Source organism: Buteo buteo, chromosome 9, assembly GCF_964188355.1.
Source record: "Buteo buteo chromosome 9, bButBut1.hap1.1, whole genome shotgun sequence".
NCBI lineage: Eukaryota > Metazoa > Chordata > Aves > Accipitriformes > Accipitridae > Buteo > Buteo buteo.
In genome coordinates, this window is record NC_134179.1 from 23244316 (window position 1) to 23270252 (window position 25937).

General features: G+C 37.5%; 1 protein-coding gene across 3 annotated transcripts in view; it reads left to right on the top strand.

The window, feature by feature from the left end:
* The window catches only part of ENPP1 (ectonucleotide pyrophosphatase/phosphodiesterase 1), a 59343-nt gene that overhangs the window by 22985 nt on the left and 10421 nt on the right, over positions 1–25937 (top strand). For all 3 annotated transcript variants that reach the window (XM_075035719.1, XM_075035721.1, XM_075035720.1), the window contains 13 exons: positions 4438–4535; positions 8111–8190; positions 9592–9711; positions 10800–10909; positions 12143–12208; positions 12521–12593; positions 14681–14789; positions 15914–16045; positions 17596–17627; positions 18761–18888; positions 19999–20068; positions 21613–21700; positions 25344–25519. In XM_075035719.1, the coding sequence (XP_074891820.1) occupies positions 4438–4535; positions 8111–8190; positions 9592–9711; positions 10800–10909; positions 12143–12208; positions 12521–12593; positions 14681–14789; positions 15914–16045; positions 17596–17627; positions 18761–18888; positions 19999–20068; positions 21613–21700; positions 25344–25519 (1282 nt within the window). The remainder of the gene's footprint in view (positions 1–4437; positions 4536–8110; positions 8191–9591; positions 9712–10799; positions 10910–12142; positions 12209–12520; positions 12594–14680; positions 14790–15913; positions 16046–17595; positions 17628–18760; positions 18889–19998; positions 20069–21612; positions 21701–25343; positions 25520–25937) is intronic.

Below are 25937 nucleotides of genomic sequence, written 5' to 3' on the forward strand. Positions count from 1 at the left end.
CAGTGGGCCCGCTTCTGCAAGTTATGTGTACATTGTGTGAGGAATGACTCATGTAGTTTTATGGCATCAGCACTCAGGCTCAAGCAGTACAGCAAAGCTCCCAGCCAGGAAAAAAACCTGTATTTCTTATACTGTTTTTGCTGTGGGATCTTCAAATTAACTTTAAAGCTAAAGTTGACTGCAAACTATGATTGTATGTATAAGTTCTTAATAGAAGTGACTTGAACATTCTTGACTGAACAGTGTTCAACTGGAAAGTAGTTTGTAGATATGTTGTGGGGATGAGTTGAATTGATTTATGTTCTTGTCTGAAAAGTGTCAAAAAGTCAAAACTATTTTCATCTTGATGATTTTGAAATTATGGTGTGCTGGGGATATTTCTAATAAAGTAAAAACATTTCACTTTGTTCTTATGTCATTACTTTTTTTGACTTATGTTAAGATACTTAAATTGTGCTATATTTATTCATTGGCGTTATAATACTGTCAAACAAAATACATTTCCTTTCATAATATTTTTATACCAAACAAGTATTTTTCATTCAGAGCAGTAACAAATGCTGACACTTCAGAACCTTCATCAAGACAGAAATTGGAACTTCTGTCCCGCTTGGAGTCCAGGTCCCTGATAAGCCCCCATGTAGGAGGGTGGTAGCCAGGTGGTTCTGGAAGCTTTTGTCATTAACTCCTGTTCTGAGGTCAGGGGCCATTCAGGACTGTGTAATGGGAACTGACTCTAGGATGCTGATTTCCCTAATGCAAAATTAGGAAGTGTTACCCCCACGGGGTGGATAAACAAGCAAGAGCCTTGTGCAGCTCCACAGTCAAAGTTAATGGTGTAAATGCCATAGGGCAACTCCTGTTAATTGACAAACAAAAACCCCTAAAAAGAAGTTATTTCTGTTCAGCGCATGAAATGGATACGTAGTTACTCTACTAAAATTGTCTTAATCCTAGCAAAACCAGAAATGTTGCAATAAAACCCAGGCCAGGAAAGGGTGATGTGGGGTCAAAGTTGAATCAAACAGTGTTGACTGAAGGCTCATCTTGGACTATTAGCGCACAAACCACTCCCAAAACTAACAACTCTGTAAACAATCCACTTCTTCCTGTGGTGGGGTAGGCAGGAGTGCAGGTGACTAGCTCAGTGCTCATTTTGAGGCCTCAGGATATCAATTCTGATTCTGTGCGTATTAATACAGCATGTTTTGTGGGTTCAGATTGCTGGTTTTATTCTGTTTTGGTTTTAGTTGGGTTTGCTCTTGTGGTGCAGAATAGACAAGACAATGCAGTGTTCAATGAGGTGTTTAACCTGAGAAATCCCACTAATTTCAGTGAGACTGATCAAGTTGTTAAAATTAAGTACTCACCTAAGTCTTTCCAAGACTAGGTTCTATATTATTTAACTGGATTATAAAGTTAATGGGCTATAAGACTTGAGGAGAGATTTAGACCTTCTCACTGTTCTAGGAGTAAAATAAAACTCTGAGAATTCAAACCTACTTAAGGAGTTTATCCTAGTGCTTAACTAGATGGTTTTCCTGATGTCTTAGTATCTTTTGCTGTACTTTAAGCCTATTACTATTTGTTCTATCTTCATTGAGCTGGAAGAGCAGCTGATTACTTTCCTCTTTGCAGATCTCCCCTGTGTATTTGAAATTTGCTATTATGCCTCCTGTTGAGGCTTTATGTACATTTAGCGGAAAAGAGAGCTTTACTTCCTGTGCTTTATGCTGTATATAGGCACTAGCGGGGGGATAGGAAGTTTCCTGTGTAGTATGTTTAGCTTTTAAAGAGGATTTTTTTCTTTTTTCCTTTTCTTTCTTTCTTCTATTTTTTTTCCTTTAATTGTGGTCTAACTTGCCTGCGGTGAGGCAGGTCAGGTTGACAGTATGGTCTGCAGTTCTGGGCTCTTCATCATCCAGACTAATGAACCTGCTAGACCACAGCAAGCCTGTGTTGCCTGCATTATGTTTCCATAGAAGCCAGTTTATAGGAGGAGATAATTGCCACTGCATTTCCTTCAGTTTGGAGTCAGGATGTGGCTGTGGTGTACATATTTATCCAAGACCTGTGAAGCACCCTTGTCATACTGTTTGGACACAGCCAGCATGAATCACTGGCAGGGCCAAAACTTGAGCCTACCAGGCTTGCTTGCTCATGGTAGCACATTTTTGAAGTAGCAAGTGTAACCTGGGCTACTGACAAGAAAAAGTCATGGAAATCGCTGTTATATCTCAGAGCCAAGCTCAGGTCAGTTTGTCTAGGGATTTTACTGGAGCTGCTCCAAAGAGAGTGCAGTTAACATGGTCTGTCATGCTTTGCTTCCCTGAGCACAGGGCTCATCACTAACTGTATGAGTTTCAGCATGTGTAGAATATACAAGAAGCAAAATGGCCAATCTCCCTAGTTGTGGCAATGGTCTATTTTGCCAAGTTTAATTTTACATGTGCGAGAGGGTCAGTAGCTGCGTTTGCAGACAACCAAAACATGTACTTAACAGTTGGTTTGCTTGTAACTGCCAAACCAGAAACGGTTGTGTAAAGTCCCTTTCTAAGGAGTTGGTTTAAATTTGGTTTGGGTTTTTTGTGCTTTTTGTTTGTTTGGTTGGTTGGGTTTTTTTAGTTAAACTTGTTGGTAAGTAATATTGACCAGTCTTTGCATCAAAGTTCATATTTTATTGCAGGAAACTTTGCAGTGGAGATTGTTAGACCTCTGCATTGGAGGGAATCAATTTATTGGGGTGGGCAGTGGAGAAGGTATTTGGAGAAGTTGCAGAGATCAGAATCTGTGGTGCAAAAAATACTTGTAATATGGGCAGAAGTAGTACATGAAGTTTCCCTACTCTGTTCTGCCAAAGAACTTTAGTCTTGTTCTGAAGATCATTAATTTCTTGTTCCCAGCTAATTGCCCTAAGATTTTCAAAATACAGTATTAAATATACCATATAAATAAAAACCGGGCTACAAACACACATCTTACAAATACACCTTAATGTTTCATTCTGTCTGGGGTGTAGGGTAGGCTATGTAATGGTTCTGACTAGTGAAATCCTTTTGGCTGAACTGTTGTCCAAATTGTTGATTAAAATTTTTTTAGGATAGACATGTTTTGACTGCCTGACTAATCTTCAGTTTAATATAGTCACCTTTGTTTGACTGAAATAAGGCTTATAAATGTTTCACTTGTAAATGACTGTTTGGATCTTTCTGTGGGGTGCCTCACTAAAGAAATTGTAAACACTTTATAAATAATATTTGTCTTCTATCCTCACTGTTTTATTTTGGGAAACTAAAATGCAACAAAGTTTTTTTAAAAAAAAAATATTTTCATTTTACAATTTGTAAACAAAAAGGAAAAATGAGCTTGCAATTGGCATGTAAAAAATATTCGATTCTTCTATGCAAATCTGTATTTTCAGTGGTCGTTGCTGCACTGCAGTGATTTTTTGCAGTCTCACATGTCTTCATATCTATAGGTCAAACATGGGATATTTTTTCTTCAAGGAAGAAGTTACTGATGACTATTCCCATTGTGATGCAATATTTTAAGTGCTTACAGTTGGAGAGAAATTGTTTGAACAGGGCTGAAGCTGGGAGCAAGTCAAGGCTGAAAAACAGAGGTTCTGTGGAGATTGGAAGGCGAGAATTTATTTTTGCTAGTTCCAGTGAAATCAGTTTCTGAATTTATTTGTCAAGTTCCAGGCAAAAATACTGTTACAGTCTTCCAGTCACAGGGCCACATTTTTCAGTTCAGAGATTGGTAGTACTTCTGGTACAGTAACCAAGTTCTTCTTTGTTATGTGATCTTGAGAAGATGAAAGGAAATATGTGCGTTATAGTTGCTGATTTAACATATCCTGTTATACATTATATACATTAGACTTTCTTACGGTTTTGTGCACTGTATATGTAAAAAGATAAATTCCTTTCTTTCAGATAGATTACATGTTGTTCAGGAGCACAGTGAATAAATGAAAGCCGTGGCTTCACATTGCTTTTTCTCTTTCCCTTCTCTTACCCTCGGGGAGGGAGGTTGGGTCGGAGGGGCAGAGTGTTGCTCCAGTGGGACTGATTTCAAGATAAGGAGTACCAAACCCACCAGACGGATTACATGAGCATCTTGTCTTGTTCTTTATTTTATGGGTGTTTGTGAAATCAAGCCTTGTCATGATTTCCCTGTGCTTGCCCTACTGCGACCCTCAGCCTCTTCGGGCAGGGCTGCTGTGCCAGCCTACAACCAGAGGGGCCGGGTGGCTGGCTGCTCAGGGCTGCACCGGCCTGTGAACCTTCCTGCTTAGGAAGACTTACTTCCATGGCCTGGTTTACAGTCCCGTAATGAACATCCTCATGGTTTAGGGGAAACTTTCTTGAAATAAGTGATAGGAAATTATTTCTCAGACTCTGTCTTTTAATACTTCAATTTCTGTTTGTTCAGATTTACCAAGTCTCCAGTGTTACTATTTTCATTGGATGGCTTCAGAGCAGAATATTTGCAGACTTGGGGTGGACTTCTACCTGTTATTAGCAAATTACGTGAGTAGTTTCTTTGTCTAAGCAATATCATGATGTCTTACCTGAAAAATCCATAGATGCAGCTATGCTTACTCTTTAAAATCCTCACTCTTCTTCTTTGGAAATGGAGGTTGTTGCTCTAAACAACTGCGTACAGAGAACTTGAGGTGTGGGAGGGTGGAAAGGCAAAGAGAGGGAGGGCATGAGGAAAGGGCTCTTTGGATTTTCAGTGAAACCTTAAAAATTAAGTAGTCCTTCCTATATTTAGCAGGTGGATGCTTTTTTGCTGTGAGATTACTTTATTTCTTCAAAATAGAAGTAGACCCACTTTTTGCTCTATATTGCATGTTGTCTCATATTTAGGTGGAATGGCTTTAGAAAATGGAAAGCGAGGTAGAAAGCATTTGATTAGATTTGAAAAAGAAGATAGAGAAGGAAGAGATTAGGAACAGATGATACAGAACAGCTGGTAGAAATGTGCTGAATCTGAGAAAACTTTGATATAACAAACATTTTCAGAACAAATGAGAACCTCATAAGTACATATTTTTACCCTAGCTTTTGTACTGTCTTAACTTTGTAGTGTCTAAGTAACTTTAGTTACTTTTCCTGTCTCTATTTTGGCTGTGGTCTGTAAAGAACTGATGGCATTTCTTGTCTGAAAAATATGCCAATTTTCTTGGAATTCATAAACTACTACCTGGGGTGGCTGGTCTCAGTTTGACTAAAAATAAATCAGTAAAAATACATGGGTTTTTTTGTACAGTGGTTGTTACAACTTGATCTGTTCCAGAGGATAACACTTCACAGATGTATTTGAGGTTTTAGCTTTTTTCGTTTTGTTCCATGTTAAATAAAATGAGATGTTTGAAACAATTTTATTAGATGCAGTTATAAAAAATTTCAACTGAAGAAGACTTCTTGGGCATTGTGAGGAGAGGCTGGCTATTACAGGTAGTTATAGCTGTAGCCGAGATACAAAATAACAGTGCCACAAAGTATCTGTAGGACTTCTCTTGCTGACTCCTATAATAAACTTGTATTTCTCTTTCCACTGAACCCATGATAAATTCTGACCACTAAGAAATACAAATAACTTAGTATATTCATCATAGTCACTTCACTTCTCCAGAACCATGGAGTTTTTGGTGGTTAAAACTTATTTATTTTTTTTTAAAGGATTCTAAAACTGTAATGTCTAATAATACATGTTTTAGACACAGCAAAATAAGGAACAGTCTGGGGAAAATAATATTATTTCTGCATGGTGTCTGCAGTTCTACATTACTATGGAGCATTTTTTTTGTAATCTGATACAAGACTTTTAGATATGATATACTACAGGATCTTCAGCTTTGTCTTGTTACAAAACCTTGCTTTCCAGGCTTTTTTCCCCTCATAGTAAAATGGTGGGTGAAAAGCTCAGATAAGGCAAATTTTCTTTAGTAAGAGAAAAACAGTCTCATGAATGGAAATTGGTGTCACTGCAATGTATATCGCATGGCACCTGAGGGCCTGTAGCTTCAAATCTCCATGTTCTTCATGTCCCACGTGTCTAGGCACTGAAAATGGTGGAAGCAGTCATAGTGTAAAGATAAACATTTATATGAGTATGTAAATACTGCTACAGTATTTTACTGTGCAGGAAAGGGTAATGAAATCTAGTACTTTGTGGTAGATAAATAACAAAAATGGATAAATTGCTTGAATATTGCTGAAAAATTGTATTGAATCCTTTTGAAGTTCATAGTTATTAATTTACAGGACTAGTAAATGTTCAAAAAGAGACACAGTTTGAATAACAGCATTTACAAAGCAGTGAACAGTTATTGGCTTTAAGTAACTTATCGGACTTCCCAGTTCTTTATTAAGTTAGAACAATGTTAAATCCCTGGATTTTCCTCTTTAAAACACTTGATGACAAGTGCAGCATTCTGTTAGATAAAAATATTCCCATTATCTAGCCCTGTTAATTTAGCCATGCCTACAGTGAAATTCTGATGTCTCCTTGGAGAAATCAGTTAGAAGAGATGCCTGTAAGACAATATCATAATTTCACTTTTAGCAAGTTTTATTATATACTCATTCTCTCTGCTACCTGCCTAAAGGTGGGCAATTCAGCATGGAGCTGAAGGTTTTCAGTGAATCCAAACATAGCCATAACGTGTGTATATGGGGCTCAGAGAAGACATTCTCCCATACTTTTATGCTGTGATATTATAGTTTTTAAAGAAATCTTCCTTCTGTCTTAAATTGTCTTTAAGGCAACAAGTCAGAAAGAAGAAAGGTAACTCTTACAGAAAGTCCCAGCAAAACCCTCTAGGATTTTGGACAAAAGTTTTTAAGTGTATTTTAGTCTTACTTTAAAAACAAAACAAAAACCCCCTCCAACCTCCCCATCCACCCCCACAAAAACCCCTATGATTTCAGAAAACAGCCTCAACAACAGATTCAGAAATGGTTGAAACGTGTTGAGTGTGTTGCAGTAGCAAAAATGGTACAAGTGATGATTTGTTACTACAGAACACAGATGTGAGAGGGACTGTCTATGTAACTTCAGAAGATTTAACTTTCTGGGTTGGCTTCTTTTTATCTTGATTAGCTTAAATTGATTATTTCAACTGAGATCTAATCCAAAGCCCTAATCCAATGAGTTCTAAGTGCCTTGATGCAACACTTTTTATGTTATCAAACCTTTTATTTCTTTTTCATTTATATCATAAAAATAATGACACAGAGGGCCAGTGAAGACTGTCCAGTGGTGGTCTTTCCATAGGGTCATTATTTTTGGCTCTTTAGCATCAGTTAAAGTGGTTTTGGTTATCACATAGTATTTTTTAAATTGTTGTTAAAGGCTTGCTTTTTTTTTTTTTCTTTTTCTTTTCTTTCTGTTAAATCAGGGCCTACACATTTGCCTGTGAAAATTTAGGCAACTAACTCCAGTAAGGTCTGCTTTACTGTTTTGGCCTGGCTAATGACTCTTTGTACTAGCAAACACTGTGCGCTACTCTCCTTAGAAACATATGATTTTTATACTAAGATAAAGGAAACTTTGAGATTCATTTTGGAATAAGAGCTTATTTTTATTAAAAACAAACAAACAAAAACCTGCAAACAAAAAGGAGACTGCAAAATAAATAGGGATTTGACAGGTGACTGAGAGCACCAGGGCACCACTGTGCCAGTGGCCAGTTCATCTCTGGGAGTGCCCAGGGTGAAGTAACCAGTTGCTGTCAAGCAGCAGACTTCACTTACTGCATACCAGGACAACTTTGGAGGGTGTGATTTCTTTGATTATTCATTCTTATCTGTGCATGGTTTTCATAAGGACTGTAGGTTTTGCTCATGACCACTGAAGTCAGTCGTTAGGAATATATAAAATTTGTATTAATAGCCATTTAGTCAGCTTGTAAATGATTGTGGGAAGAAAAATGAAGTATTAATGCCAGAATTTCGAAGAATGAAAACTTTCTGGGAATATTTTTTGTCTTTTTCTTTTCTTTTTCTTTTTTAAAAAGGTTTATGTCTTCATGACAGCAACTTGCAAGGGTTTTTATTTCTGTAATTTTGCTGATTTTCTTTCTTCCTCCCTTTAGAGAAATGTGGAACATACACCTCCAGTATGAGACCAGTGTATCCTTCAAAAACCTTTCCCAATCATTACTCCATTGTCACAGTAAGAATTCCTGTATATTATGTTTCCGCTACTGAAGAGGCTGTTCGTTATCAAGTTGTCTCCAAGGGAATAGTATATTTCTTTAATGGATTATTAAAATAATAAGATTTCCCTTCAGAATATGAAAATATATTTATTATACTCTTTATCTAATTTAGATTAACAGTCATTATGTAACACTGCAGCTAAATGGTCAGATTTCATCTTATTAAGTAATCCAATCCTCCTAAAACTAGCTGCAAGAATTCCTGTATAGGTGGAAGGCCACATCACTTTACAACTCCTCATTTGTGTAAATATTTCCACTAAATTGCAGCTTGCTCTCTTCTGGAGTAAGAGCAGCCTTACTCCTTTAAACTGCCAGCCTTGTTCACTTCTTTAAGGTAGCTTGGCATGATGCAAAGAAGAGTATGAAATGAAAGGAAAGATTTGAACCTTGCATTGATGTTGACTCTGATGGATTGTACCCAAACCTGGATAGGAGTGTCACAAAGCTGATCTTGTAAATTTACCACCACTTGTGTATAGGAGGAAAAAGAAAAATGGAGGTTTTCAACACCGAATGCAGAGTTGGAATCCAGTAGATACTTCTTAGTTTCATCACATCAGACCTAAAATTCAGTCAAATACTTGAGGATCTGTACCTTCTTTCTTACCTTCCCAGTTTGTCAGGACTTTTGGGGAGGAGTGCAGGTTCAGGAATGAGATGTTTATTTGTGTAATCCTCACAAATATCCATGGTTGAATATGCAGCTAAGAGGCATGGCATTGATCATGCCCTGCAGCCATGTGAAAGTGTCCCTAAATACAGTATAGGCCTTTGTCTCAGCTCCCTATTGTTGTCAAAAGTAGCAGGTGTGGTGTTTATTAGGGTCCTAGCGGTGGTGGTGTTATATCCTTTAATGTAAAAAGGAGCTAGTCTGCTTGAAGGTAGAGCACAAAATCTGTTAAAACCACCTAACAGCTGGTGCCTCTGAGAACTTCTTTCTCTGCTCATGTAATGGTTATCCCCAGCTAGAGCTTTCACCTGCTGATGTGCAATTCTCCTTTGAAATCCCCAGGTTTTGGTCATGTGATGGAGGTCCAGCGTAGGTAATTGCTTTGTCATTGGTACTAAAGATACAACAAATGCGTGAACTGAGACGGTGTCTTTCAGTTTGATCCCAGAGCAAGTTGCTTGCCTATTTTTCTTAATCTCACTGAGAAGCAATTAAGAATTGGAAGATAGGGCTTGGTAGCAATGGTAGGTGATGCTGTTAAATTTGGGTCTTGAGGTACTGGTGGAGTAGAAGTCTCATATAGATGATTCACTGGACATATTTGTCTAATGGACATCTCTTTGTGTAGCTGGAAGGTTCTTTTTCTTTATAACATTGTGACAAGGTATACTCTCAATTACAGGGGCTGTATCCTGAATCTCATGGTATAATTGATAACAAGATGTATGACCCCAAAACAAATGCATCCTTCACGCTTAAAAGTGAAGAGAAGTTTAATCCACAGTGGTACCAAGGACAGCCTGTAAGTATTAATACACTGCTGAGAATGTACATCAGCCTGTTATGTTACTTAATATCACTTGGATGCACAGCGATGCTAAAAGAGTACAGAGGGTACTTCTAAGTTAGCCAAGAAGCATGACTCAGTATGATTAGGAATTGCCATACTAGAGCTGCAAAACGACAAATGAAACAGTGTAACGGATTTTGTTGAACTTAAATGGAATTTTCTTTAAGGACAAAACCAGCTTAAAATGACTAATAGAGATACCAGATTTCGTTCTATTTTTAATAAGTTGGGCTTGCAGTTAACTTCGCTGAGTAAATTAACAGACCAGTTAGTTTTAGTAATAAGCAGTAGTAAAGGTTTACACTCTGCCCAAATTACTACTATGTCTAAAGATGTGGTTTTAGAAGAAAAAGTCTCAGTTCAATCATACAGCTATGGCAAATCTGCTGAGACTGCCGTCAAAATGAAGTGGCATGGGAAAGTTTGGGTGAGTGCTAGCCTGAAGAATAGCGAGGGAACAGATGCAACTATTTAGTAATGTGGGGAGGACCGGGATTTTTTTTTTTGGGGGGGGGGGAAAGAACACAGAAGCATAGACTTTGCAGGCCAGTGAGAAGAAAGTGGTGTAAAAGTCAGGCAGAAGGCAGACAAATCTGCAAATCATGAGATCAGCAGTAAAATCAGAAGAGTTGCTCCCATATTTCAAAGTATGTGGAGCGTAGGTCCTTGGAACTTTCCCATCTCTTCTTGCTTCACTATTCTTGAGACATTTCCCCTTTCTGGTGTTCAGCTGTGGTTCTACTATTGCATTACTGCTCCCTCCATGGGAGCTAATGGTTCCTACTTCTGTCCTGGCTCCCCCCGGTGTAGCAGCAGAAAGAATGTGAGTGTTTGCCACAAGGAATCAGGCTGCAAGGTATATCTGAACTGCCCACAGTGATGACATGCAAGATTGACTGTCTGGAGTGCTCCACTTAGTTACACTTTTAGTTTTTGATCTTGCTGAAAAGATGCAGAGCTGGTAGGGGCAGTAGTGGATCTGGCAGTTAGACAGTTAATTCAGTGACCCACACTAATAATGATGATTTGTTCTCCTGCAGATTTGGCTAACGGCTATGTACCAAGGTCTAAAAGCAGGTACGTTCTTTTGGCCTGGGTCAGACGTAGCAGTTAATGGAACCTTTCCAAACCTGTATGAAAAATACAATAGGTATGTAAACTCCTGCGTCTTGGATGAATATTTTACTTTAACTGTTGCAATGGGACAGACACCAGAGAAAGCATAACTTTTTTTTTTTCCTGCTGTTCTAAATAGTTGTACACAATGTGGAAAAAAAGATAGGATCCAGTTAACTTTGTTTCCGTATAATGTAGATTCTTTATCTAATCATTTTGCCATTCCTCAGCAAATGTTTTAAAGATGTGGAAAAATCAGCTTGAAGAGCAGCCAGCTTTGACGCTTTAGTGCTTTTCTGTTTCTATTTATAAAAACCTTTTATGGGTGTGTTTAGAGTCATTCAATCCAAACCTCTCATACAGTTGAATATATCAGGTCATGATGTGATATTGTCCATGAAAACTAAAGTTTTACTGTTGACTGTGGTAAATTGTTCTAATCTAAAATTATTTTCATTGCAAATTTTGAAAAAATTTCACATTAAGGCAGTCATATTTTAGTCAGTGATTGCTCTTCACTGCAATTAAACATTTTCTGCCTAATGAAAATTCTACATAAATCTGTTTATTACCATTTATTTAATAATCTCAAATCTTGCCCAAGAAATGAGGCTTTTAATTTCTATGTTCCTAGGATCATTTTCTCTTACTACACCCTTCATATAGCATGGAAATTCTGGTTCTTGACTTACTACCTACATTTTGTTTTTCCTCTAGGAACTTGTACATTGTTACATGAACTTGTGTTAAGTAGCTGAAGTACTAAGTTTTTGGGTACCTCATGTTGTTACAGGTCAACATGCTTATTGTTGGTCTACTTCAGTAATTGATATAGAGCGTCTTCTTTCTGACATAGTATGAGAACTTGTATTCAAACAGGTTAAACATTTAAAAAAAAACCTCAAACACCCCCAAACTGAAACTTTTTCAAAACATAATACAGGAATGAAAACCTAGACAACGATTTTGTACCTTGAAGCCAATTATTCTCTTTATAATGAGCATAAGCAATACTGGGAGCTTTATCCTGATCACATTGCAATCAATGGGGACAATATTCAAGGGAGCTGTAGATCAGGCCATTAACTCCTGTGGAGTCACAGGCAATTAACATTGATAAACTCACATCCTGCTAAATAGCCATTAACAGCATCCAGTTGAATTCAATTTTCTCTGCTAAAGTACATTGATTTTTGTAATGTGTGACTAAAATTTTTTTAGCTCTTGGAAATACACGGTTGGTTGATCTTGTGTTGTTCTGATACAGCTCAATCCCCTTTGAAGAAAGAGTGATAACTGTTCTTCGCTGGCTGCAGCTACCTGAAGATGAAAGGTAGGTATACATTTGCAAGTGTAAGTTCCTGTTCAAGTGGTATTACAATGAATTACTTTGTAAATATGATTTCTGTTTTAGACAACATCTTATGCATTATTCTAACAATGTTAAAGTATTATTTAATGCAAGCCTGTTTCTATGACTGAAGCCTTTTTTATTAAGTTACATTAAAGGGAAATAGAGACATGTATCCTTCCTCTGAATGAGAGCATTGTTTCCAATATTTGATATCCATTGTTGAAATATAATCTCTTCAAACTGTCTCAACGTGTATGTAAAATATTACATTTTTGGTACTGTTTGATATAGACCACACTTTTACACTCTGTATTTAGAAGAACCAGATTCCTCAGGCCATAAGTTTGGACCAGTAAGCAGCGGAGTAAGTAGTTTTGTAGCTTGTTAATTTTTAATTTTTTTTTTTTAATTTGAAGCTTTGCTCTGGCTCTATAATAAACTTCAGTAATTCATGTTAGATTAACCAAGACCATGTTCAGTATGCTTATTAGGAAAAACAAAATAAATCTGTGAATAGACAGCCCATCCATAATTAGCAGTGATACAAAGCATGTAATAAACAGCCTATTTAGTAAGACTAATTTTTATTTTCTTTATTTCAATAAGTTTTAAATTGCCAAAGCATGCTTGGTTATGTCTTGTATGCTGCTTTATCTGCTCCTACTAATTCATTATGTTGATTTGGTGGGGGTGGGGGCGAGGTTAGACAGAAAGTTTATATACTTTCAATTTAGCAAGAACCAACATTTTTATAGCAATGGTCCCAAGTTTTGGTGATTAAGTAATCATGTTATAATTGTCATTCATTTTCTCCCAGTCTCTGTGCAAAGGTTAGATGAATATTGGTCTTATCTCCCTGCAGTTAGATTTTTATGCCTTCTCAGAAAGAGGGTGATAAAAGGGGCATTCACCCCATCACAGTCTGTGTTGTACCTATTGTATAAATAGGAAGTCTTTGGGACTGCGACTGTTTTCAAAAAAAGTCTGAAAAATAGCTTTACATTTTAACAAACTCAAGTGAAAAATGCAAAGGAAAAAGCTCTTGGAAATTCAGGAACACTGTAAAAACTCTCCTGTCTTGAATGGTTAGGAAGTTTGGGCATCTTAACTAGGTATTTACCCTCAATAGTGATGACAATGAAAAGCTCTTGCCAACTTCTCTTGAGGTGTGAGCAGTTACTGTTCCTGAAATGAACTGCAAGATGAATGTAAGTGCCTCCTGAGGTAGCAGACAACTAATTGGAACTGCATTATAGGGAATGTGTTCAAATTGGTTATCCTTTTCTTTGGTTAATAAGTGGATCTAAAGTTCTGTATGTTAGGAATGCTCTGGAGAGAAAGACCCTGAGGGTTTGTATGTAGTCTTTCTGGAGCATCTCATCTTCGGTCACACAAAGCAAGACAGCTTATCCAAGTAGCTCAGTGAGGTAACAGAATGACTTAATTTAAAAATACTTTTTTGTTTTGTTTACTTAGCAAGTAGTCAAAAGTAGCCCCAGTGGCTGTACCTACGCAAGTGAGCTTGAATGCCAGACCCCTGATCATGAAAAGTGCTGGACTGGTAGCTTGTTCTTTGGCTTTTTCAGTCCCTTTAAACTAGTTTGCTCTGAGGCTAATATCCAGTTACAATTTCAAGGACAGTTTGTTCCAGGGTCTCTCCAAACAGGGATTTTGAGGAAGAGTGCCGCAGGCTTGGCTTCCTCTATTCTCTTCAGCGCTCTGGTATTCTCCCATCAGCATCTGCACTCTTAGGCATTCCCTGTTGTCCTTGGTTGTGCCCCTGGTAGATGCAACAAACATCTTCAATTTCATACTTTAAAACCACCCTTGCTGGTTATAATCTGGGTGTGTGGGTTTGGAGTTTTTTACTTTTTTTTTTTTTAAATGTCTTCAACTGAAATAACATAAAAATGTGTAGCTGTGTCTTAGTACAGTGTGGGGCCCAGAAAAAATTGGGGCTAGGAGCTGTATAGTGTAGACATAGCCAGTCTTCTGTAGATGGAGGTAGCCCCGAGCCGTGCAGGTGCTAGACAGTCTGCAGGCTCCCATTTTTATTTAGCAGTATAGCTGTACCTGTTGGGTCCATTCTCACTAGATGTAAAGACTATGCATCTAAAAGGTGTACAACTGAGAGAAGGAGAAACAGGCAAAAAGCAGGTTTAACGGGGTATTGAGAATGCTGTAAGTCTCCCGTCCTCACAGTTCCTCATATTAGTGTGCGATGTATGTGCTCTGTCATGAGTTTGGGGGTTACTGCACTGTTCTAGGTCCCCTGTGTCCTTCATTTACATCTGGACTGCATCTAACCTTGAATGGTCTATAAGAAGAGCTCCTTATTTTTTATTAGCATGTACTGTTACAGTTTAAATTTATTCACTCTCCCTAGAAATAAATACTGTTTTTTAATTGAAGGGATTAACACTTACTTTACATTCCTATTTTGTCCTGCAGGTCATTATGGCATTACAGAGAGTGGACAACATAGTAGGGATGCTGATGGATGGTCTCAAGCAAATGAACTTGCATAAATGCCTGAACATTATTTTTATATCAGATCATGGTAAATTTTATTTTATAAAATATATCAGAATTTTGAAGAGCTGTTTTTATAAAGTAACATTCTGAGTTTATACTTGCATGTTTCTGGCAAGGTTAATGAAGCAGCTACTACCTAGAAATTATGTTTTTTTATTATCAAGATGCTGTAAGAGATAATCAGTGTAGGTGAGAATCAGACTATTTTGAGGGGGAGAGGGGAGAATTGGAGAACATAGGGAGGGATTAAACAATTTTCATATTTTATTCCTAATTCCTCGTGTGACCATTAGCAGCTGATAAAAGAAATAAAAATGTGAATTGTAAAAAATAACTTCATTTTATTCTATCTTTTAACTACACAGCAATAGTTTGAGAATTGCTGAAGTGAAAATACAAACCATATCTTCCTTTCAGTTATTAGTTCGCTTATCCATTATTAGAAGGCTGTGAATATGAAACTTTGATTTATTGCTGTAATAGCTTTTCTATATTTCTGGAATTATTTCTATAAGTTACGTATTTTACCAATACATTTTTTTCTGCTTCTTTTCCTGGCAAACAAAATATAAGCACACTTCTATGCAGCACGAAATTCATTTGCAGAACTCATTGCCACTGGGAATGATCAAGCCAAATATCTATACAGGTTTAAAAAATGTTTACAAAATGAATGGAGGGTAAACCTGTCAAGAATTAAGAATTCAAATGCAATATGCAACTTGAAGTCCCTTTTGACTTATGGAAACTGATAAGGAACTCTGCAAGGAAGATGCTTATGGGATATTTCTCTAGACATGTTACTGAACGCTATTAGGTAGGATATTGGGCTAAATGAATATTTAGTCTGACCGTTACTACTGTTCTTAGGCTTATAAGATTTCTTTCCCTTCAGATAAGAAAATTTATCTATTTATTCAATTGTAGTATCTTTCTCGGCTGAGGAAATGGCTGATTGTGTGTATTTCTGTAATATTTTATTTTCTGTACGTGAGTATTGTCATCTCCTTGGATCAGATGTCTTGGGGTTGCTGATAAAGACTTGAGAAATTACTTTTCTGACTTCTACAACTTAACTTACATGTCTGCTCAGAAAGGCTACTCTACATTGATATTCCCACTTTTAATAAAATTTATTTCCTTTTGCAGGGATGGAAGCAGGGAGCTGCAGAAAAACAGCATATCTGAACAGCTATCTGGATGATGTTCAACATTTCATGGTAGTACCTGGTCCTGCAGCTCGCCTAAGACCTAATAATGTTCCAGATGAGTATTTCTCTTGTATGTAATTGCTAAACTAATTTTTGTTACTTGGCTATATGCTTTTGTACTTTATGAATAGAAACTTAGGATCTGCACATTCCACTGGTAAATGTGAGTGAAGGTCAGCTAGGGACAACCTGGATAATGATGAAAAAAAAATATTGAGTAGTGCACCTGTGTTTTTAAAGACCATTTGACTTTGCAGGTCTGAAAGTGTATTTGAATCCTACAGATTACTTTTGCAGGCTGCCTCAGTGACCAACTGCAAATGCTCTTGCCTTGTGAATGGTATTCCTTTGAATCAGATCTCTTGTGCTCAAGACAGACCAAAAATCTCCCCTTGTGTCTCACCTACTTTCCTGATTTACCAGTTTATGTATAAATTTGCTGTATTTCTGTCTTAAAGGATTGTTAGATTGTTACTATCTCTTACATACTATTTTATGAGTATTATAATATATTTTCTAGTTATTAAAAAATGGCTTAATGGCCTGACAGCAATTGAGTAAACTGCAAACAAACATAAATAAGATGATGAAAAACCTGAGTAAAAATCAACAAATGCTTACAAATGTTAAACTTTGATTCATTATGCAGTCTCATTTTAGGTGAAGGATTTAATGCCTGCAGGTTTTGGTACTTTTAATGTTGAATGCAGGCATTTCCTTCATGTTTCATAAGGCTTTTTTCTATCTAGGTTATTGTTCTCCATGCCCTTTAAAACTTGTAGGCCTCAACTTCAGTGACTTTAAGTCCTGTTTACTTCATTGCTTGATGCTATTCTAAACTGTTTTAAATGTTTCCTTGGAGAACGTGGGAGTCAAATGCAGTTGCAGGTTGTCCCTGGAGAAACAAGTTCAGGAAGAAAAGCAGAGTATCTCCTGCTTTTGACACATGCACTGTTTTCATGAAGTAGCATAGCTGTCTTTGTAGTACTGAATATATCTATGCAGGAATTATTAATGGTTCCCTTGCCAGTGTTATCCTTTATGTAATTTAGTCAAGCATTGGATATCAGTCTCAGAACAGAGTAACTGTGTGAAATGTAATGGGCCTGTGTTAGACAAAATGTCAAAATACATGATGTAATGGTCCCTTTTGGCTTGAGTCCAAGCATGTGAATCTTAGCCAGCTTGCACTTGGCTATCTTTCTAAGGATCATTGCCAGGTAAAACTGCTGTCCTGATTAGTTGTATTTGTTTCTTTTTCCTTAGCAGTTTATTAGTAAGCAGTAAAAATCCAGCTTGATTAGCACAGCATTTAGTTGCTGCTTGTGAAATCTTACTTCTTGGATTATTTTTCTAACTGTGGCTAACAGTTTAAAATTTTAAGCTGTAAATAAGTAAGCAAGGGGAGGAGAGACTGTGAACTAAAACTTCATAAAAGCAATAGCTTGACAGTTTAGTGATTGTTTTGCTCCACATGATTTTCATTCTGGAAAAATAATTTCTTATCTCCAGAAATTTTTTGAAACTGAGCTAATTATATTACATGGTGGGAATGCTTTCATTTTACATCTGATTTTTTTTTTAACTTAGGTGACTAATTCTTACATATGATTCTTCTAGTTAATTATGAAGGCATTGTCAGAAACCTCACAGTAAGTGTTATCTGTTGTTCTAGCTTAATTTGTACTGACATTTACAGTTATTTTATAGCATTAGCTGTTTACTGGGCTATTTACATAGCATCTGGACTTTGAATCAGTGCCCTTCCATGTGCTATACAGTTAACAACAACAGGAGTAGTTCCACACAGGGGAAGGGAAGGTCAAAGTTGAGTAAGGTGTCATATGGCTGTTTGTGGTTGTGCATTAACTAAGGTTTTGTGTTCATTTCTTTTCACTAACTCTTAGATAGCACTGTATCATGTTGCTTTTCAAACTAGAAAACTTTTGTATCTGAACCATACTGGCTGAGGGCCAAGTCAGTGTAAAGCTCAGCTCCGTTTCCTGGGCAAGCATAAGATTTTCTTGCCCACACCTTTTTGATAAACAGCTTTGAGAGAGGTTATTGATTTTTTTTTTTTGTCAGTTCCAGCTTAAGGAATTTGCTTTTCTGCTCTATACCTGGCTTCTGTTCTCATCTCTGCACCACAATCTGTTTGCCTCTCAGTTGTGAGGCACCACTGTCACTGAGAGCTATGCTGTTTGTATAGATGACTTCACTATTCAAAAATTCTAATATTACAGTAGAGGGATTTTTGTTTGGTTGGGTTTTGGTTTGTTTTTTGTTTGTTGGTTTTTTTTTTTAATGCTTAATGGATCTTAGTTGGTGGAAAAATGTATTTGTCCTTGAGTGACCAATCTAAAAACCCTTTGAATGTCTGTTACTTTCTGTATTACACAGCTGTAGAATTACTGCACTGGATAGTCTCCTACCACTTGTGAAAGTATCGTGATGTTCATGTCTCAGTGTAGTTCTTTATTAATTCTAAGCAGTACTGTTTGGTTCTGTACAATTGTAGGCTGTAAGAAAAAAGAGTAAGTTATGTTCATAATCCAATATAAATATTCTTCTAATAACTATTGAATGCAAAACCAGTCAGTATTTGTTATTTAAATAGTTACTAGTATTTATGTCGCAGACCATATGACTCCAAACCTTATGTAGTCCTGTTGTCCTAAGTGGAAGTTATTGCAGACCCTTAGCAATTGAAGAGCTTTAACTGTGCATGACATTAAGCAAAAATTTGGTGAAATGTACATTTTATATTTTAATTTAAACATTTCAGTGCATAGAACCAAATCAGCCTTTCAAAGCTTATATGAAACAGCTGCTACCCAAGCGTTTCCATTATTCCTATAACGACCGGATTGAACCATTGCACTTTTATTTAGACTCCCAATGGCAGCTTGCTAGGTAAGTTAGTTTTCAGTACTTGATTAAACAGCAAATGATTTCTTGTTTTCTCATAGCTTTTATCTTCCAGATGCTTAGAGTTCAGTGATAGCTATTGGAGTGTGGTATTCTTGTTTGTCATAGCAAAAGGCATAGCAAAGAAACAATGCATGCTTTTCTCAACAGTTTTTGCTGGCCTGAGGAGGCTCAATTCTAAACTGGCAGCTATAGATACTCTCCCTGCTGAGTATGCAGGTAGCGGCAGTCTTTGTGACACAAATGTTAGAAACTAAGGTCCCCTTTGCCAGATACTTGAGCACATCTTGCCATGCTTTAGGAGTTTCCAAAGTGAGTCACGAAAGCTAAGCATGGGGATAACTACTCAGTTGAATCAGTCTTGTGAGTGATCCACTGGCATACATTGAACTTACTGAGCCTACTGTTGTTAATTACCCTACATGTTCTGACCAATGAATTTACAACTCCTGATATAATGGCATCTGCTATAATAATATAATTTTGAACGCCTCTGTGATACTCCAGGGCTTTAATCATGTAAGAGTTTTTCTGTCTATGTATTCAGTAGGTCCTGTTGTATAACACCATAAATGCGTGCAAGTCATGAAAACAACGTTTGGGTTGCTAGAACTGTACGCATCTAAGTAATAGGTATGGGCCTGGCATATGTTGGAGATTTGGTTTTATTAGACTGTAAGATGCCCAGCTGAATGCTCTAAATTACATTAAAGTTTTTATTAAAATACAACACCCACCCACCCACCCCGCCCCCACTTAAGAATCTACTTATATAAAGTACTGCAAAGTTCTCTTACCCAAATGACAGTGAAGTGAAAATCTCTTATCCTGAGAACAAACATTTTGTTCATCTATCATCTGATATTTTACTTTAAGTGACTATGGATACTTGAGAAGTCCAAAGGGATAACATTTGCAGAGAAAACTATCATTCTGATTTTAAAGGCATTCTCTTCTAGAGCTTAAAGACTTTCTATTGCCTATGGACAATCCTTTAAATCTTTTAATAGACAAGTAAACAATGCATCACTGAATGTATTTTATACTGATATGGTTTGTAAAGTGTGAGTTATACAAACTGTGAATTTTTAATAGGAAACCGCTCGAGATTAAAAGCTGCATAGGTGGATTCCATGGCTCAGACAATCGCTTCCCCAGTATGCAGGTGAGACTTAAACTTATGCTAGCTCTTATTTTTAGCTTCTTCTATTTCTAAATGTGTTTGCTGGGTTTTGGGGGGTTTTTTTTGGTTTTTTTTTGTTTGTTTGGTTTGTTTGTTTGGTTTGTTTTTTGGTTTGTTTTTTGTTTGGTGGTTTTTTTTTTTTTTAAGATCTGTGACTGACACTATTCCATATTTAATCTTCCATGATTTGACAATGGAAAACCTGTTGATAGGGTACCCAGTAATGGGTTACAAGCAGCAAGGCCACATGATGCCAAATGCCAGCTTAGTATATTCTCTGTCTGCTACAGTTTGACTGTGTAAATATTTTTCAGTAGGTTGACTCTATTCAAACTTTTTGCCAGACTTGGGACTGTCAGTTCATAGCATCCCTAATTGGTCTTGAAACAGATATAACTTATCCTTCTGAGGCTAACATTATAGCAGCATAAACTTCATACTCTTAATTACCTAATTCAACAGAAAGAAGGTACCATGTTCCTGCCTCATCTGATTCAAATTAGGCTTGTTGAGTAAATTATTAGCCTACAGATTTTAGTATCAGCAGTTGCAGAATGACAGCCTGCATTATGCTTTAATCTCAAAAAAACAAGTTAGAATTGAGTTTTTGGCCACACAACTATGAAATCTGAGACAATTGCATTGTTTGGAAAGAGCTTTGAGATCTTACCTAGGAAGATGCTATAGAGTGCAAAGCATCTGTCAGTCATTCACTATCTTGATACCACAGATTGTTTCACTTAATTAAAAATAAGCTGAATATTTCAGGATAAGTTTAAAAACAATCTTTTTGTCAGCAGTTGAGTTTAAGCACCTGCTGCCCATGCCTCCTTTTTCTTATTCCTGCAACAAACCCTGCTCTATGCTAGTGTAAGCTTTGCGTGGCTGCAGTGTTAAGTAGGTCGGGGAACTGAACCAGAAGGAAAAGACCCAGCAGGAAAAAAGAAAATTTGTTGAGTTGGCTGTGTTCCTGGATCAGGTTCACTGTATGGCTACACAATAGCTTGTGCCAGTACAGCTCAGGAAGTGGTGCAAGAAGAAGAAAGAACAGCTGCAAACCAGTCGTAGAAGCCTAGGATGTTGCCATTGCTTAAACCATTTAAAACATTGCTACCAACAAATGTTTTTATAACCTTAAGTTAAAAGCTTCCAAATTGTTTACAGGGCATGAAATGTGATGGTTATTTTGGCTCAACTTTTCCATTAAATCTCTTAAACCATTTAAGAAAATTAATTTAATTTCTTCAAAAGCAGGGAAGAGCAAGGGACTTCATAAGTGGCTGAAGGCAATTTTTTAAAAGCAACAATGATATAGAATTGTGTTTCCTAATACTCTTTTACTACTTTTTAAAATTATTCTTATACAATTACTTTTCTTAAGAAAAAAAACCTGCTTTTGACTTGATCCATACTATGTTGGTAAAGTAAAGGTTAAGTTCTTGGAAGAAAATGCCCTCTATGAAGATATTTTCCATTTCAACTTGTCTTAAACAGAGTTCCACTGTACTTTTCTCTGTAAACCCTAGGCTATCTTTATTGGTTTTGGACCAGGATTCAAGTTTCGTACTCAAGTTGATCCATTTGAAAACATTGAAGTATATAATTTAATGTGTGGTAAGTACAATTGATGATGGGGGACATCTTTGTTCGGTAAAATATAATATCTTTTGGACATTGTAAATCTTCTAATAACAGATTTTTAAGTGTCCTTAGAAATTTGTCCTTAAGACTTGCTGCGGATCTTCACAAATAAAAAGCTGTTTGTTTTTCTGAGAAAGGTCCAGCTTCTAAATGACTAGCAGCTGTTTAGGATCTACTGATCAGGCCTCCTTGTATCTATCCTTTCCACTGGTCACTCTGTGTGTTCCTCTGGCTGCTGCCGCTTTGACTCGCCACTACTAAAACTGAATACTTCACAATCTCTCTACCATCAAGAAGAAAGAATATTTATCTCTCATATCTAGCTAGAGGCTTTATCAGACTATCACTCAGGCAACCTTATTCAGGCAGAACAGTATATAACAAGCGTAGTAATGGGTATGGATACAGCTGCCAGGCAGCTCATTTCCAGAAGGCCTGAGTCAGTCACCCCCTCTGCTTTTTATGCACTTGAACAATTCCTTATATTGTCATGTGTTTTCTTATTTGTTGTTTTCCTTTACCATATTTTTTAGTTACTTGATATAAATAGGTTTTTAATTCAGATAAAATTTAAGGTTTTTTGGTTTTGTTTACTTGATTCATATAATAAACCCTCCCCCAAGTTCATCATTGTATGTGTCCCTTGTTTAATTTATGTGTTGTATCTTTTAATACTAGATTTGGATGTTTCCCTGTCCATTCTTATTGTGTAACACAACAAGTGTTTCAAATACACTGTTTTTTTACTGATGGGCTGCAACTCTCTTATTAGTTTGTAGTCCTATTGCTTTGGAGTCTCACTTTAGAGCTAGTTGTCTCTGCCATAGTCAGGTTTCACATTTCTCACCCCTCTATGATGTCTCTCAAAAATTCATAATTGATTTCTATTCCATGCACTCTGCTTCTGCATCTGAGTATGACAGACAGCACGCTCCATATACAGATACTCTTCACTTTATTTTCTGACACCGTACAGTACACAGCACCAGAGAATTGGTGTTTCTGAAAATTAGATGCCTTGTGGCCCTCCCCCCCCCCCTTTCAAACGCAATGTTACTGTGACTCCTTGTTCCTTTGTCCCATCTTTGTTCTGTATTTCATGGTTTCTCCAAAAGTCTTTCACTAGTCCTACCACATTCTGTTCATTTATTCCCCTTGAGGTCTTCACCTGTTTTCCATTATTTCCTGCCTACTTCTCTCTCTTGCCAGGACCTATACTTGCTCTAACATCTGCATCTGTGAGAGAAAGTATTACCAAAGGGTTTGATCCAGGAAACACTTAACGGGAGCACTGCACATGCTTGAGATCAGTGGCGATATTCAGGTATACCACATTTAAACCATGTGTTTAAATTCTTTGCTGGAATAGGAAACAGGCCGTTGTCAGGAAGTGTGTGTCTCAGCCTTGTATGCTTTGCTGTCTTATGTCATGGTTGATCTTGAGCCACCTTATTGTGCCCCCCTGACCTGTTCTGCGTATGCTGCATGGGAGGGGTAGAGTTCTTCCTGGCATCTCAGTGAAGCAAGTTCAGGGACAGATCAGGTGTTTAAGTGCAGTCATTGAGGTCTAGATTTCCTCCATACTGTATAGAAAGAATTAGAAGAATAGGATGTGCAAAAGCCAGCACATTAACATTCAGATAGAAAATTAAGTGAGGCAATTTACTCAACCTTTTCCTTGCCCAGGCCTTAGGTGCCTTCTGGACTCCAGAAAGGCATCTTCCTTCACTTGTGTGGGCCTTAGCATTTCTCATGGAAGTGCCTGACTGCACCTTCTTGTAAAGCGCAGCCAGAGAAGCAATACTGTTTCCCATTTGTCCAACATCTCAGCATTTAAAGCATGAGCACCAGATATGTATGACTGTCTTGTCTGAATTGGGGAATTTCACCGCATGTTTTCTAAGGTGTTCAAACTGCCAGACTTGGGGATTTCTGGGGTGTTGTGAATTCCTGGATACTCCACTTAATAGGAACATAACAATGTAATTTAACTGTTGAAGTGGGGACCTGAGTTCTGGGACTGGTTCTGATTTGGTTTTTTGCTGCTTTGTGTGATGTATTAATTGGAGCAGGGGCTACTAAGATTAGAAAGGTTGTTTTGTTTTTGTTTTGTTTTTTTCCCAAAGCAAAACAGGTTCATCTGGAGGGAATGACATTAAACATGAGGGGCACAGTGCAGGGAGAAATGTGTTCAATTCCCTGTGTAGGAATGGAAGTTCAGCTCTAACTCTTGTGCTGTAGGTGCTTGATCTAGACATCAAGCTCTTGGATACAAGTGTATCTCATCACCTGCTGTGTTTTGAAAAAAACTTATTTCATAGATTTAGTATAAGTTAAGTGGAAGAACAAAAAATCTATTAATGCTAGCAAGGATTAAGCATGAAATAGGGCTTGATCTCTTCAGTATTTAAGGTGTCTGAAGTGTCTCTGAGCATTGGTGGTAGGCAGCTTTTAGCTGTTTGAGTTACTTTAATGGCAGAGATTTAGGTGTTTGTGGGGTAGAGATGGTTTTGTGGTTAGACAACTTTGGTGAGAATTTTGAAGCTTAGCATTTTAGACCTAAGTGACAAGCAGAAACCTATATTCTGTCTAGGTTCTCTTCCGGCTTTACCCTTTAGTGATGCTGTTGTGGTTTAACCCCAACCAGCAACTAAGCACCATGCAGCCACTTGCTTACTCCTTCCCCATCTCCCTGGTGGGATGGGGAAGAGAATTGGTGACAAAAACCATAAAACTTGTGAGTTAAGAATAGTTGAATAATTGAAATAAAATAAAATATACTACTAATAATAGTAATGAAAAGGAAGATAACAAAAAGGGAGAGAGATAAAACCCATGAAAGACAAGTGATGCGCAACACAATTGGTCACCACCCGCTGACTGGTGCCCAGCCAGTCCCTGAGCAGCGATCTGCCCCTCCTGGCCAGTTCCCCCCAGTTATATACTGAGCATGATGTCCTATGTTATAGAATCTCCTTTTGGCTAGTTTGGGTTAGCTGTCCTGGCTATGTTCCCTCCAAGCTTCTTGCTGGCAGAGCATGGGAAACTGAAAAATCCTTGATTTAGGATAAGCACTACTTAGCAACAGCTAAAACACCAGTGTGTTATCAATGCTATTCTCATACTAAATCCAAAATGCAGCACTGTACTAGCTACTAGGAAGAAAACTAACTGTCCCAGCTGAAACCAGGACAGGTGCTTATTAACTGAAGCTTGTGTATTTAATTTCCAAATAATTAAAACAAAAACCAAAAAGCCCCCAGACTTATTCCCCAAAGCTTCAATGTTATGTAGTCACTAGCTTCCTGTGTTTGAATTCCCATTCTGTCCCTCACTGCAAGTTTGGATGCTGCAAGTTCACTTCCCTTCAGATGTTAGCCTCTGTCACTTTTTGCACTTGTTCTGTCCCTCTTTACATGCAGACTAATACTATCCTGAGCCCTAGCTAAGAACACGTGTGCTTCCTTTTAAAGGAGTTATATTGCTTTCTCTTTTGGGTGTTAGGAGCAGCAAGCAGTGCAGCTTTATTGACTCACCCATACTTGTTATCACAATGCAAGTAGCAGTGTATTACAGTCTTTCTCATCCTCTTAATATCACTTGAATTCTTTCATAGATTTGCTTGATTTGAAACCAGCCCCAAACAATGGAACTCATGGGCGCCTAAACCATCTTTTAAGGAACCCTGTTTACACTCCCCACCATCCCAAAGAAACAAGCCATCCTTCAGAATGCTCTGTAGTAGGACAAAGAGCCTTTTCAGTGGGCCTTGGCTGCTCCTGCAGGACAGGGGTAAGTACTGAAATGGTTGAAGTTGTGGAAGCAGATGTCTGTGGTGTATTCAGAGTGAAACTCTGGATTCTCCAGAGTATATCTTTACCTGCTAGTTTTGCAGTCCCCTACTATTGGTTTCAAAATCAAATATTGCCTGGGGTTAGTGGGTATTAGTCTGTATTTGTATATTCATTTTTGCAGTTTGCTTATGTTAAGTCATATCCAGCTCTGAAGAGCTTGGAAGATGCCACAGAAGCAAGCTTTGATGGGAAAATTCAGTTCTTCCTTGCTTCACTTACTTATGTTGAAATTTCCCTTCTGTAAATGTTATGTGTTTGGGCTGTGGTTTTCAAGGCTGTAGATTTACTTGTGGCAAAGATTTGTTTCTGCAAATTCTCCATAGCCCCTCTCCAGTAGATGTCAGGGAGTTCTGTAT